The sequence below is a fragment of the Erinaceus europaeus genome, chromosome 20 (assembly GCF_950295315.1).
Source record: "Erinaceus europaeus chromosome 20, mEriEur2.1, whole genome shotgun sequence".
NCBI classification, from domain to species: domain Eukaryota; kingdom Metazoa; phylum Chordata; class Mammalia; order Eulipotyphla; family Erinaceidae; genus Erinaceus; species Erinaceus europaeus.
Window position 1 is genome coordinate 21103204 of NC_080181.1, and position 15724 is coordinate 21118927.

Sequence of the window (15724 nt, forward strand, 5' to 3'; positions counted from 1 at the left end):
TCAAGGACCCTAGTTCAAACCCCTGCTCCCCACCTACAGGGGGAAACTTAATGAGCAGTGAAGTGGTCTTTGTCTTTCCCTCTTTATCGGACTCTCTCACTTACTAGGAAGAGAGGGAGGGACAGAGGCAGGTAGGCAGGCAGGAAAGAAAGGAGGAAGGGGGGCTGGGAGGTAGCACAGTGGGTTAAGCGCACATGGTGCAAAGCTCAAGGGCCAGCGTAAGGATCCCAGTTCGAGCCCCCGGCTCCCCACCGGCAGCGGGGCCACTTCACAAGTGGTGAAGCAGGTCTGCAGGTGTCTATATTTCTCTCCCCTTCTCTGTCTTCCCCTCCTCTCTCCATTTCTCTCTGTACTATCCAGCAACAGCTATGACAACAATAACAACTACAAGTGCAACAACAAGGGCAAGAAAATGGGAAAAATGGCCTCCAGGAGCAGTGGATTTGTAGTGCAGGCAGGGAGCCTCAGTGATAACCCTGGAGGCAAAAAAAAAATAATAATAATAAGGGAGGAAGGAAGCAAGGGCCATTTGAGACTGGTAGGGTCATGTAGGAATTGAGTTCCAGCAATATCCTGATGGCAAAAAAAAGAGGCAAGCAAAGTTACCAGCATATTAAAATGCTGCAAAGAATCCCATGTGATCCTAATAAATTAGGAAATGGCTCATCAAATTAAGATGGAATTTTATGAGGAAAGGAAATAGGAGAAAGAAAACGGATACATGAAGTACAAATAAGCCAAGGGACAATTAGGTTTAACAAGAACAAACTAAACTGGTTTGTGTCAGATGGGAGAGTTGGGAAAGGTCAGAAGTGCATAAACTAAACACAATTCGGCAATGAAATGAAGTTAGTCAACAAGCTAACATGATCTGATTGTATGTTTATTAGAGCACAGCTGACATGAAGCAGGAAAACAGTCTTTGTCTAGCACTATACTTGGCATTGATAGGCTTTTATTACAGTATGGTGTCCTGCTTTGGCCTCTGCACATGGCTCTAAGAGAATACAGTTTCTAAGCCACAGTCATAAACAGCATCAGCCCACTCACTCCAATATAGGTTGATCTGCCACATTTCCAGTCCTAGCAATCAAAAGTGGAAATACTCCAATGTGCTCAGACAACTTTGCTTGAATTTCCCCCCCATCTATGTTGAGCTCTACACTGAAGAACACAACAGGCTACAAACACAATGCTTGGAATTGGCTCTCATCAGCACTGGCAGCTGATAGGCAAAAGTCAAAATGGTCAGGCTGGGTTCCACTGGTCCCACTCATGACCTCACGTAGACACAACTGAGCACCAGCATTGGGACTCTGCACAAAACTCCCCTGTGTGGGAAATCCCTGAGTGCCCCACCCCTCCCTCCTATGAGCACAAAACCACCAAGCAGTTGCCAAAAACCACCCCCTGAAAACTAAACACAAGCTGAGGGGAAGAGAAAGGATTTAAATGCCTTATGATTTGTAATGCTACTACTTAAAATTTAAGAGACCTAGTGGTTGAGGAGGTAGCTCTCAGCTTGTTAGAACACTGACTTCCTTGCCTAAGGCCCCAGGTTCAACCACCTTATGCCAGAGCTGAGCCCTCTTACTCTTTTCTCAATCTCTCTCATCATAAATCTTACAACCTCCACCCCAACCTTAGGGCTCTAAGGAGAATCACTCAGAATTCTGCTCTTAACCAGGACTGTAGTGGTAAAGAATTTGATACATAGGGCCAGGGCAGTAAGTAACTCAGCAGTAGATCTCCAGCCTCTAATGTGTAGGACTCCAGGTTTGACTCCCTGCATTACAGGGAAGAATCTAGAATTCCTTGCATGGTAAAACTATGCTTTGCTCCCCACCCCTTACTATTTGCCTTTCTCATTCATTCTAAAAATAGGAAAGAGTTGGGCCAGGGAGGTGGCTCAGTAATAATAGGCAGGCATGAGGCCCAGGGTTCAGTTTCTACACTGCATATAATCCAATGCACTGGGATGCATTGGATCGACCTTCTCGTGGTGCATCCCGTGAGTACCCATTTATTGGGGAAACTGACGATCCTTCCTAGCCGACTGAATCCACATGGATCCCAGTCACTTTCAAAGCCAGCAACAAGCAGACATCAGGCTCAACCTGACGCTGTTGACTGGCTACGGAAGAAGGGCAAACACTAGAAGAAGAAGAAGAAGAAGACTGCATATAAAGTAAATGAAAGGAATCTGAGGCCACAGTTACCTGGAGCAGCTGGACTCAGATGGGGACCTTTGCTGCCCTTCATACTGCTGTACTAGGGCTCGCACACTCCAGTATGGATTCTCAATCTCCTCATCCATGCTGCTGTTCCTAAAGTCGAAGGGAAAACACGGGAGAGGTGTCAGTCCAACAGAAGGCTGCTGTTGATGGCTGGGGGTGGGGGGGTGGCACAAAGAAAACAACTCTTAAAGACACCCGAAACCTAGTAGGGAAGATAGGCACAGCAGGAAGTCACTTCATACCACCATTGCACTATGTGTGGGACATAGAGAACAAAGCAAGGGAAGTGACAGTGTCAGAGGAAACAGCTCCTTAGATTGAGGCTGCAGAACTGAGGTCAGCAAAGGGCTGGAGGGGGACAGACCTACATGAATGAAGGGTCCAGCAGACTCTGATGGATGATTATTGGTCCTTTGGTGGTTACATACATCAGGAAGAAAAAATGAAACCACGCCCCCAAAGCATTACAGGCTCATAAGTCAATGTTAGTGCATTACAAATTAAAAAGTTACACAGCAAATCATCTCACCAAACTTTGCAACACCTCAGGGTCATGTTCTCTCTCTGCAGAAACTTCACACTCTAGGCATTTCCTGCCTGGACTCTCCAGGACAGTTCAGCCTTCTGGATGCCTTCCAGGATAGACACTCCCGCGAAGACCTCCCACTCCCCCAGTGAAAAAAATAGACTTTCAAAGGAACATACTTGAAAATCTGGGTACCAGAGCAGAAAAGGACATAGACAATGTGCTTTACTTCCTGCTAACTGCAACATAAATATCTCTTTAAAAAGAAAACTGCATGTTTTCCTTTTCAAGTGCCTTTTCCAATCTCTTCTCCAAGCTCTCTTTTGCAAGGTTTATGTTAGGTGATGCTTCCACTAATTGCAATAGGGGAGAAATACCAGAGAAGGAGTGAAAATTCCCACCACCACCACCCCCATCTCTGATCTCTATGCTTACCTCTGTCTATATCGGAAGACATCCCGCCCCGACCGTGACATGTCATGACACACATCGGCCAGAGCAGCGGCTGCTCCGTGGGCGACCGCAGTGGCGCAGTGGGGCTGGTGACTCTGCAAGGGGACTCTGGACTCCCGCCCTTGGTTCACCATCCTGCTAGAGCTGGGTTTGAAATGAGCTGCCAGGGCAAGGACCAGCCTCATGATGGACTTCAGGTTTCCTTCCACGATGTCTGAGGGACAGAAGAGATCAAGAGGTCCTAAGAGAGAGGCAGAGGGCTGAGGGTTTACTCACTCAGCACCTATCAAATCTGCTAGTAATAAGATAAGCAAGGAGATTCAATGCTTCTGTCTTCACAAAACCGTGTTTAACAAGGGAAACAGAAGACTCAAAAACAATTACAATTGGGCCAAGAGATAGTTCACTGGGTAGGAACGCTACCTTGCCATGCACATAGTCCAGGTTTGAGCCCCAGAAGTGTCCCTGGGGAAGGTTCTGGTCTATGTCTCTCTCTCTCTGAATGAAAAAGTGGAGCCAAAGAGGCTGGGAGATGGCTCATCTGATGGAGCACACACTTTCCCATCTGTGAGGCCCTGGGCTCCAGTACAAGCCACCACATGGGTATGCTTGCACAGGGAACTTTCATGAGTGGTGAAGAAGTGAAGCAGTCCTCTCTGTATCTCCCTTCTAACAAAAAAGAAAGAAAGAAAGAAAGAAAGAAAGAAAGAAAGAAAGGGAGAAAGAGAGAAAGAAAGAGAGAAAGAAAGAAAGAAAGAAGCATTTTCTGGGATCAGTGAAACTGTGCAGGCACAGAGTCCCCTTGGTGATAGTCACTTGGCATTAAAAGAAAGTCAGCCTGGGAGCATTGAAATCATGCATGTGTGAGGCTCAGGCTCCACCCCCGAAAAAAAAATTACTGTAGAGTACAATAATGTGTGGGGCCAGAAGACAGCAACCCCTGTGGATCACACACTTTGTCATGCCTTAGGACCTGGGTCTGAACCCCTGGCCACTATAAAGAAAGGCCCTTCATAGGGAGGGAATCTAGGGAGAGCTACAAGAGTGGGTGTCTCTCTGTTTCTGTTTGTCACCAGATTTATAGTTAAGGCCTGGTAACTATAACTGGAGGCCAGGTCCCCCCCCCCCACCTCCTTTTTTTTTTTTTGCCTCCAGGGTTATCGCTGTGGCTTGGTGCCTGTACTACGAATCCACTGCTCCTGGAGGCCATTTTTCCCATTTTGTTGTCCTAGTTGTAGTTGTTATTGTTATCATAGCTGTTGTTGTTGTTGTATAGGACAGAGAGAAATGGAGAGAGGAGGGGAAGACAGAGAGGAGGAGAGAAGGATAGACCTACCTGCAGACCTGCTTCACGGCTTGTGAAGCGACTCCCCTGCAGGTGGAAAGCCGGAGGCTCGAACCGGGATCCTTACGCCGGTCCTTGCACTTAGCACCTGGTGCACTTAACCCGCTGTGCTACTGCCCAGCCCCCCTTTTTTTCTAATAGAGACAGAGAGAGAGAAATAGGGATAGAGAGAGACACAGCACTTGTGAAACATCTCTCCTGAAGGTGGGGACCAGGAAGGTGGGGACCAGGGGCTTAAAGCCAGGTAATGGTAATGAGTATGGTAATGTGTATGCTCAAGTGGGTGTGCCACTGTCTACAACCTCTTTCTCTTTCACCCCCCCACTCTCTCCATACACACACACACACACACACACACACACACACACACACACACATATATATCAGGAATGGTATAGTACTGGAGCCCCAGCAATAACCTGATGGGAAAGTAAATAAATGTACAATAATGCATTACGGGAGTTAGGTGGTGGTGCAACTGCTGTTGAGTGCACAAGGATCCACATTTAAGCCCCCAGTTCCCACTTACGGGGGGGGGGAGGGGGAAGCTTCACAAGCAGAGAGGCAGGGTTGCAAGTGTCTCTCTATCTCTCCCTGTTTCCCCATCTCCTCTCAATTTCTCCCTGTCTTATCAAATGAAAAGGAAGAAAGGAAAAAAAAAAAAGGAAAACATGGCCACAAAGAGTGGTGAACTCATCATGCAGTCACCAAGTCCCAGTGATAACCTTGATGGCAAAATAAATACATAAATATATATATATATATATATATATATATATATATATATATATATATATATATATTTTTTTTTTTTTTACCAGAGCCTTGTTCAGCTCTGGCTTATGGTGATGCAGGGGATTGAGCCTGGGACTTTGGAGCCTCAGGCATGAGAGTCTATTTGCATAACCATTATGCCATCTACCCCCCACCTAGGCAAAATAAATAAATAAAGATAAAATAAAATCGGGGGGTCGGGCGGTGGTGCAGTGGGTTAAGCGCATGTGGCGCAAAGCGCAGGGACCGGTGTAAGGATCCCGGTTCGAGCCCCCGGCTCCCCACCTGCAGGGGAGTCGCTTCACAGGCGGTGAAGCAGGTCTGCAGGTGTCTATCTTTCTCTCCCCTTCTCTGTCTTCCCCTCCTCTCTCCATTTCTCTCTGTCCTATCTAACAACGAATTGCGTCAACAAGGGCAATAATAATAACCACAACGAAGCTACAACAAGGGCAACAAAAGGGGGAAAAAAAATGGCCTCCAGGAGCGGTGGATTCATGGTGCAGGCACCGAGCCCAGCAATAACCCTGGAGAAGGAAAAAAAAAAAAAAAAAAAAGATAAAATAAAATCAAAATGTGTTATTATAGAAGTCCAGATTTTTGGGCAGCTTGGAGGAGAGGTGAGGTATCTAGTCTAGTCTACAGGGTGTGGGAAAGGCTTTTTTGTTGTTTTCTTTATTTACCACAGCACTACTCAGCTCTGGTTTATAGTGGTGCAAGGACTGAACCTAGCATGAGAGGTCTGAAGCCTCTTCTTCTTCTTCTAGCGTTTGCATGAGAGTCTCTTTGCATAACCATTATGCTATCTGAATATTATGCTGAATATGGGTCCCTGCCTAGGAAAGATTTTCTAGAGGAAGTGACTTCTTAACTGATAAAATAGAGGTTTATCAGATGAGGGAGCAGCAGGCAGCAAGGCCTGAGGAGGGGAGAGAGAGTATATCACATTAGAGCTGTGGCTTTGATATGCGAGTCACGAGCCCTGTGTGGCTATCAAGCATTTCAATGGCAGAGGTAGTCTAAATTGAAATGTGAAGAAAGTGTGATACTTGGCACACATGCCATGCACAAGAATGAAAAACATCTCATTAGACCTAGTACCAAAAAAAAAAAAAAGCAAAATATCTCATTAGTATATTTTAATATTGATTAGATTGTTGAGATGAAAATACTTTTTGATTAGGTTAAATAAAATGTTATTAAAATGAATGCTACTCATTTCTTTCTCTTACTCTCTCTCTCTCTTAAAGATTTTATTTTGTTTATGAAGATAGGCAGAGAGAGAACTACCAGACATTACTCTGGTACATGTGCTGCCGGGGATTGAACTCAGGACCTTATGCTTGAGAGTCCAATGCTTTATTCACTGTGCTACCTTCTAGACCACACGCTCTTTTTCAGATAGAGAGATAAAGAGGCAGAGAGAGTGAAAGAGACCACGGCACTAACATCTCCTTCAGTGCTGTGGGGGTCAGATTTGAACCTGCACTGCACATACGGCATAGCATGCACTATTCAAGTGAGCTATTATGTGGCCGACCCTCTAGCTCTCTATTAACAAGGTGCTTAGGACATTTTAAACTATGTTGTGACTTTATTGGTTTCTTTTACAATTAGGTGCCTCATTAGCACAGTAGGTAGTGCATCAATCTCATGATTTCTTTTATTATTAATAGGTTTTTAAAGAGGAAGAAACAGCATTGCTGCCATGGAGGACCCACCAGTGCTGTTCCTGTGATGTTTCAACGCAGTGCCATACGCAGGGTAAGGCATGCACTCTACTAGATGAGCTATTTCCTGGTCCCACTCACATGGTATTCCTCACCTAGGATACTCCTATGGCACAGCACCATGGTAGAGGGATTGAAAAATGTTCAGCATATCTAGATAGACTTTAGGGGGGAGGAGAAGTGAAAGATGAGGCCATAGAGAGATGAACCAGATGGTGGCGGAGCGGTGGTGCACCTGATTAAGTGCAGACATTATAGTGTGCAAGGACCTGGGTTCAAGCCCCTGGTCCCAACCCACAAAGGGAAAACTTCATGAGTGGTGTAGCAGGGCTGCAGGTATCTTTCTGTCTCTCTCCCTCTCACTCTCTTTCCTCTCAATTTCTGGCTGTCTCTATCCAATAAATAAATAAAGATAATTTTTTAAAAAGAGATGAACAGATATAGGGTAAGAATGGGCATTGTAAGCCACAGAAAAGTCTCTGGACTTGACCCTAAGGGCCCTCAGATGGGAGAGGGAGTATTTATTTTTCTTTCTCACACACTCTCTCCCCTTCTCCCTTTCTTTCTCTCTTCTGACATCAGGGCTTCACTGGGGCTTCTCACCAGAATGATTCCACCACTATCAGGACTCTTTCTCTCTATTTAAGATTGTTCGTACATATGTACGGAAGAGAAAGAACCAGAACATCACTGTGTTGCCTGAGATCGAATTCAGGATCCCATGCTTGGGAGCCCAATGCTTTATCTACTGCATTACCACCTGGTTTGCTTGACTTTCTTTATTTATCTTCTCTTCTTTTTCTTCTTCTTTCCCCAGATAAAGGGTGAGAGACAAAGAGGGAGAGGAAAGCTTCCTCTATGTATGGTGCTCCCATGTGGTGGACAGGGGCTCAAATCTGGGTCTTTGTGCATGGCAAAGTGTGCACTCTGAGTAGGGCACCAAAATAAAAAAAAACCCTGGGGTGAGGGTGGGTGGATGTTTGGCTTCATGGGGCGGGGGGGGGGGGGGATGGGACAGGACACAGGCTTTTGGTGGTGGGAATGGTGTTTGTGTACACTCGTATTAATTTGTATTCATATAAATCACTATTAAATTAATATGAGAGGGGAAAAATTGATTGAATGTCTCAAAGTTTTTAAGGCACAGACTGAGTCTTTTTAATATAATAGGCTGAGTCTTGGATATGTTGACTCTCTTAAAAGCTTAGACCAGGGAGAACAGAAGCAACCGGTGGCACAGCTATATACAAATAATGTCAAAGGACATAAAATATGGTGATGTTGTGTATGATACAGCAAATCCTAACAAAGGGATATTTCAAAGTTAACCCAATTGCCAAATAATGTGATTATAGCAATAACTATCTATTGTCTTCTTAAATCCTAAGACAGCAGGAACCTCCCGCTTCTTCTATAGAGCCTATATTTCCCCCAGTCCTGGAACCTCTAGGGTGGAGCTCATTTTCCTGCATGCTTGTCTCAATTCATACCAAATGATATTGCATCCGCCAATCCCAACCTAATCAACGCGAGTACCACCTCAGCACGCTTCACTTCAGACTGTGTCCAGAGATGTCAGGCATGGAATGTCAACCCTTCAACCTCATTACTCAGGTGAGACCTTTCTTTTCATAGTATTCTCTAACTCCATTCCAGGCAGTTCACTTCCTAACAAAGTCTCAAAACCTAGATATAGACCAGGTGCCGTGAGATAGAGCATATGTTCACATGTATCCATAAATTAGGGGAAAATATATACCTGAAAGCAAAAATACACAACAGTTTGTAGTGAGTCAGTATAAAGTTCATAATGAAATAGTGTCTACTTAGATACCCTCCTCACCTACTTCCTATTACAGTTCTCTCACTCACTCCAAAGCTAACCTTATCAAAGCAAGGACTGCAAAAGCTGAATAAGGGCAAGAGACTGGCATACTTTAAAGATGACTCTTTAGTCACTATCAGGCCACCCCATCATCTGGGGCCCTAATCGGGGAGTCCTGAGATTCCCAAACAGACAGGATAGGCCTAGACCTCGAATAAATCCCTCTCTCCATTGTTACCAGTCATTTCAATCAGGAACAACACAAAAGACCCCTTTGTGGGCCCCCATAGGACCTTGCCCTCAACTTGGATCAACAATGGTAGAGAATGTTCCACCCTCCAAAGGGAGGATGGACAACATACTCTATGCTACACCTGAGGAAGAGGGGTCCTGAAACTGAGGTGGCTTGGAATGTTCCTACGCGTGACCACAGAATGTGAGCTCAGATCTACAGGGATGCAGAGGTCACATAGGCTCCTAAGCTGAATATGGGCCCCAGATCACATCAAATCGATGGGGTTTACAGTCAACAATATTTATACCCCTTTCCCATATTAGGGAGCTACTCTCTTCTCTGATCCAGCTTTGTGGTCCTTTTCCCAGCCATGACATCATCTCCCCAGACAATAACTTGGATCCACATGCATATCAGATTTCAGGCTCAGGGGCAAAAAGAAAAAGGAAAAAAAAACCCAAAACACTAGTATAGCCACAGGCCCTTTGGGATATAACTAAAATATGCCTACTAGCTATCTACAAAATGGAGGGCCCCCTACTCTTCACCTGCACTATTCCAGCCTTTAGGTCCATGATTGGTCAATAATTTGTTTGGCTTTGTATGTTAACTCTATTTTCAACCACCAGGTTCCAGATGCTAGCATGATGCTGACCAGACTTCCCTGGACAGACAACTCCACCAATGTTTCCTGGAGCTCTGCTTCCCCAGAGCCCTTCCCCACTAGGCAAAGAGAGAGACAGGCTGGGAGTATGGATCAACCTGTTGATGCCCATGTTCAGCGGGAAAGCAATTACAGAAGCCAGACCTTTCACCTTCTTCACCCCATAATAATCCTTGGTCCATATTGCTGGAGGGTTAAAGAATAGGAAAGCTATCAGGGGAGGGGATGGGATATAGAGGTCTGGTGGTGGGAATTGTGTGGAGTTGTACCCCTCTTGTCCTATGGTTTAGTCAATGTTTCCTTTTTATAAATAAAAAATTTTTAAAAAGTGTGCATTCCACCAGATGAACCATCTCCAGGACCTGAGCATATGTGCTTTTAGGAAGATCATTCTGGCTGCAGCATGCAGAGCAAGCAGGAATGGGACAAGGGTCCATGCAGTGGGACTACTTGGAAAATTGTTGTGCATCTCTAGGTAAAAGACAGTGATATCTTGAGTTGCTGTGTTCCCTCAAAATAGCCAACTTTAATGGGCCAGATCCCCAAGCCCACTCCACAAGGGATTAGAGGAGAGACAGTAATGCATTCTTGATCTTGTCCTAGAAAGAAAGTATAATTTAGGAAGGAAATTTAGTAAGTTTGGGGAAAGTTAATATAAAGAGATAGGTAATATTTGACTTTTCCTGTTTCATAACCTCATTTATTTTTCATTACTTGAGTCAGGCGGTAGCGCAGCAGGTTAAGCACAAGTGGCACAAAGCGCAAGGACCAGTTAGGATCCCGGTTCGAGCCCCTGGCTCCCCACCTGCAGGGGAGTCAGTTCACAGGCAGTAAAGCAGGTCTGCAGGCGTCTCTCTGTCTTTCTTCCTCTCTATCTCCCCTTTCTCTCTCAATTTCTCTCTGTATCCAATAACAAATAAAAAAATAAAACCTGCCTTTTAGTTGCCTCCTTAGCGCAGTAGGCATCACGTTAGTCTCGTATTTTTCATTACTTTCACCTCAGAAAGATAGAGAGATAGATAAAGGAAGAGACAGAGAGGGAGATGTCTCTACAGTAGAGTAACACCAAGATACCACCCCACAATCTGTGAAGCTTCCCCCAGTGTTATGGTGCTTTCAGGTGGTGTCAGGACTTGAACCTGGTTTCATACATGGCAAACCCTACTAGTTGAGCTATTTCTATGCCGTAATAATCTTTAAAAAGTATTTTAGTAATTTATTAATAAAAGAGACAGAGAACAAGAGAAAAGGAGAGGAGGGGGAGAATCAGAAGGAGAAAGAGATGGGGAGGGAGAGGGAAAGAAAACCAGAGCATCACTCTGGCACATGCACTGTTAGGGACTGAACTCAGGACCTCATGCTCTAATTCTTTTTTTTTATATTTCCTTTTAAATTTTTATTTATTTATTTTAATTTTTTAATATTTATTTATTTTCCCTTTTGTTGCCCTTGTTATTTTATTGTTGTTGTAGTTATTATTGTTGTTATTGATGACGGCTTTGTTAGAACAGAGAGGAGGGGAAGACAGAGAGGGGGAGAGAAAGACAGACACACCTGCAGACCTGCTTCACCACCTGTGAAACCACTCCCCTGCAGGTGGGGAGCTGGGGGCTGGAACCAGGATCCTTAAGCTGGTCCTTGTGCTTTGTGCCACATGTGCTTAACCCGCTGTGCTACCGCCCAACTCCCAATTTTATTTATTTATTACTGGATAGAGACAGTGAGAAATTGAGAGGAGTGGGGGAGATAGAGAAGAAGAGAGACACCTGCAATCCTGCTTCCCCACTCGTGAAGCCTACCGCCCCAGCCACCGCAGGTAGGGACCTTGAGCACTGTAATGTCTGTGCTGAATCAGATGTGTTACGGCCTGGCCCTGAAAATCTAATTCTTTATCTACTGCAGCACTTCCTGGACCAACCCTAATAACTATTTATTTATTTATTTATTTCTGCTAGGAATTTCTAGAATTTCATGCCTATATAATTCCTTTTTTTTTTTAAAAAATTAACCCAGATAGAAAGAAGAGACAGAAAGAAGGAAGAGATACTACAGCACTGTTCCACATCCTATGAAGCCTTGCTCCCAAGTAGTGACCAGGGAACAGAACTTGTATCCTTTTACAAGGTGAAGTGCACATTTTACTCAGTGTGCCATCTCCCAGCTTCCCCTTAGGGCCTTTCAAACATGCATAATTTGGACAAAGACTAATGGATATATTCTCCAGCGTCCTCTCCAGGTTAAGTAACTGCCCCATTTATAATAAATGAGATTATAAGAACACCAATATCAGAGAACACCAAAATCCAATAGGTGAGGAGGTCTCCCTCCTGCCCCCACTCTCTCCAGAGCCTAGAAACTGAAGTTGAAGCAAACAGATCTGCATTCTGCTCTACAGAAACAACAAGGGGACCAGGAAGCCTGTGCTTTCATCTTCTAGCGTTTGCCCTTCTTCCGTAGCCAGTTAACAGCGTCAGGTTGAGCCTGATGTAAAGTTTCGAGACCTCCTTTGAATCTGGAGAGGTGGCAGTGCTCTCTGAGGACACCTAAAGATTTCTTCCTTGCAGCCTAGGCTCAAAACTGAAAGGCATCTTTTTCTGAGTTCTTCCTACAGGAGAGAGCATATACAGAGCTCAGAGGCCCTGTCATCCTGCTTGAAATACTCTGAGATTAGAAAAAAAAAGAAAAAAAAACAGAAAAAAATTTTTAACTTTGTGTTCTCCCAGAAAAAATCATATGGAAAAATGCATAGCTACTGTGATTTGAAATAATTAAATAATTCTTGGTCATGAAACCCAAAACTTGGAAAACATAATCTACATTTTGAGAACCTTCATTCTAAAGTTAATATCCCAATTTTATAAGTTTGACTCTACTTAACTAATATTTCAACAAACTCTCAAAGCAAACCTTCTTCTTCTAGCGTTTGCCCAAAGCAAACCTTTATTCAGTTAAAATGAACAGTGAGCTTCTATTTCCACCTGGGTTTCCAAAGAACTAGATTTTTTAAAAAGTTTTTTTTTAACTTTATTTATTTATTTTGCTTTTTGTTGCCCTTGTTGTTTTTTTTATTGTAGTAATTATTGTTGTTATTGATGTCGTTGTTGTTAGATAAGACAGAGAAATGGAGAGAGGAAGGGAAGACAGAGAGGGGGAAAGAAAGATAAGACACCTGCACACCTGCTTCACTGCATGTGAAGCAACTCCCCTACAGGTGGGGAGCCAGGGGCTCGAACTGGGATCCTTACACCAGTCCTCGCGCTTTGCACCACGTGTGCTTAACCCACACTACTGCGGGACTCCCACCAAAGCACTAGATTTTAATGATTGTGCCTCCCTAAAAAGAATCCTTCATTCCCTCCTCCCTTTCTTCCTTCCTTCTCTCTTTCCTTTCTTTTCCTCTATCTCCTCCTCTTCCTCTTTCTCCCTGCCCCCATCCCCCAGGATACTGCTCAGCTCTGGTTTATAATGGTGTTGGGGATTAAACCTGATACCTCAGATAGGCCTCAGGTAAAAAGAAAAAAATTGTCTGTATAATCATTGTTATCTCTTCAACCCAGAGGATACCTTTCTTTTTTTTCAGATTTTTTTCATCTTTATTTATTTATTGGGTAGAGACAGCCAGAAATCAAGAGGTAAGGTGGAGATAGAGAGGGAGAGACAGAGAAACCTGCAGCACTGTTTCATGACTTGCAAAGCTTTCCCCTGCAAATGGAGAACAGCTGGAACCTGGGTTCTAGCACATTGTAACACCTGTGGTCAACCAGGTGCACCACCACCCAGCCCCGAGAATAATTTTCTTTGTAGGAAAACAGTATGAAAAATAAGACCATTCCTATTCCAGTCTATTCATAACTCTTAGTGACAAACTGACAATTCTTCTGAAACCCCTACTTGTCAGTTAAAGCTGAGTGTTGCCATCCCCCCAGGATATGATGAGGAACCGACCTTTAGCCGAGGTCTGGTGCATCCGAATCTTCTTGGAAGCCACAAATTGTAGCACTTTCTCCACATTGTTCTTCATCTCCTGTTGGTTGCTGGGACTCAGCTGGACCCCACTCAGCTTTTCACCAGCTGTTAGAAGAGAGATAAATTCCAACAACGACGACATCAATAACTACAACAATAAAAACAACAAGGGCAGCAAAAAAAAAGGGAATAAATAAATAAATATATTTTTTTAAAGAATAGAGATAAATATGAAGTTATAAGAAGAAATGTTATCAAACTTTCACAGTGGTGAGACACAGATGATGGGCATATTTAATGCAAACACTAAAATTATAAGTAAATCTGCACATGAGTTAAGTCTTAGTGTTTGTCATTTGGGTGGAGAAAAAGAAAAGAAACACCTTGTGGAGGGTACTCAAAATTTCCAAACTGTACCCAGGAATCTGTGACATTGCCATATATACATTTATCCATAAGTAGTGAAGCAATGCTGCAGGTATATCTTTATCTCCCTCTTCTTAATTTCTGGCTATCTCTATCAAATAAATAAAGATAATATAAATTTTAAAAAAGAATAGCAATTGTGTATTTCTTTATGGCTCCCTTCCTGATCCCTTTCCCTGTTATACTGCCTCTGTTGGTCGCAACTGAATCAACTCTACCAGTACCACAATGCCATGCTGCTTTCTGCCTTTTTGCTGGGGATTGTCTCCATAGATGACAAGCCTGAGATGTCAACCTCCCAACTCTTTAACCTGGTGAGATCTTTCCTAACACATGGGATTGCCTAGCTCCATTTCAAATGACGTGTTTTCTAACAAAGTTACAGATCCTAGGTATAGACCAGGGTTGAGGGTAGTGGGTACATGTGTACATGTATCCGAAAGTTAGGGACAATTATATACCTCAAAATAAAAGCGCATAATAACCCACTGTGATTAGACTTAGTTCTAATAAGCCTGGCAATCTAATAGAATGGCCTAAAGAAGGCACCTTAAGTACTCTAATCAAACACTTATTACTTAGGCTTAGACACTCTCCTACCCTACCCCCTACTTTACTTCCCTCAATTATTATATCTACTCAACTAACTATACGAAATAAAGTAAGATTTACTCTTCCACCTTTTAATCTTTCTGAAAGGACATCAGCAGCAGCATCACCCCTTGCCAATCTTTAGAAGAAACACTGTAGACAACTGACCAAGAGAGAAGAGACACTTGGAAGGAATAATGAGTGTAAGTGTGATTTAGAAAAGAAGTGAAAGCAGGGCTGTAGGAAGAATGGGCAAAAAATATATAGATAGATAGTCGTGGATATAAAATCAACCCAGTGGTTCAGGAGGTGGTACAGTGGATAAAACATTGGGCTCTCAAGCATGAGGTCCTAGGTTCAATCCCCGGCAGCACATGTACCAGAGTGATGACTGGTTCTTTCTCTCTCTTCTCCTATCTTTCTCATTAATAAATAAATAGAATATTTTTTAAAAACAAAGTTACAAGTTGAGCTAATATGTGTAGAACTATAGCTTTGAAATGACTGGAAGTTGGGTAGTTATCAAAGACAACTAGCTTTATTATTTTTATGTGTCTGGTTGGTTTGTTGTTTGATATGAGTAGTAAAATAAACATATGAATAGTTCACAATAAAAAAAAAAGAGTATTACCTCTCTGGTAATACTTGTGGGCATAGACTTGAATACAATAAGGGATGGTAAGACTAGAGGAAGAAGCATTCCAGACCAGGAACCACAGGTACAAGCACCAAGGTGAGACTGTAGAAAGCAAGGACTTAGGGTCCCTGGAGAAGGGATGGGGGTGAAACCCTAGAGCTTGAATTGTGTTTTAAGTGTTAATGTGCAAGCAGTGGGGAGTTTGAGGAGAGGGAGCTGCTTTGTTTGTGTGTTTGTCTCCTAGGGGCCAATATTTTCATTTTAGAGGAAGAGAGGGAATGACAGAGAGGAAAAGAAACATCACAGCACCACTCCACC

The 15724-nt window shown here is 43.5% G+C and overlaps 1 protein-coding gene across 6 annotated transcripts in view; it reads right to left on the minus strand.

Annotated features, from left to right (window-relative positions):
* Positions 1-15724, minus strand: part of DIXDC1 (DIX domain containing 1) — a 100766-nt gene that overhangs the window by 45097 nt on the left and 39945 nt on the right. For all 6 annotated transcript variants that reach the window (XR_009546780.1, XM_060180073.1, XM_016195371.2 and 3 more), the window contains 3 exons: positions 13732-13857; positions 3199-3430; positions 2220-2327 (listed from right to left, as the gene is read on the minus strand). Coding sequence is in view for 5 of the 6 variants with exons in the window: in XM_060180073.1 (XP_060036056.1) it covers positions 2220-2327; positions 3199-3430; positions 13732-13857 (466 nt within the window). In the remaining variant the exon portion in view is untranslated. The remainder of the gene's footprint in view (positions 1-2219; positions 2328-3198; positions 3431-13731; positions 13858-15724) is intronic.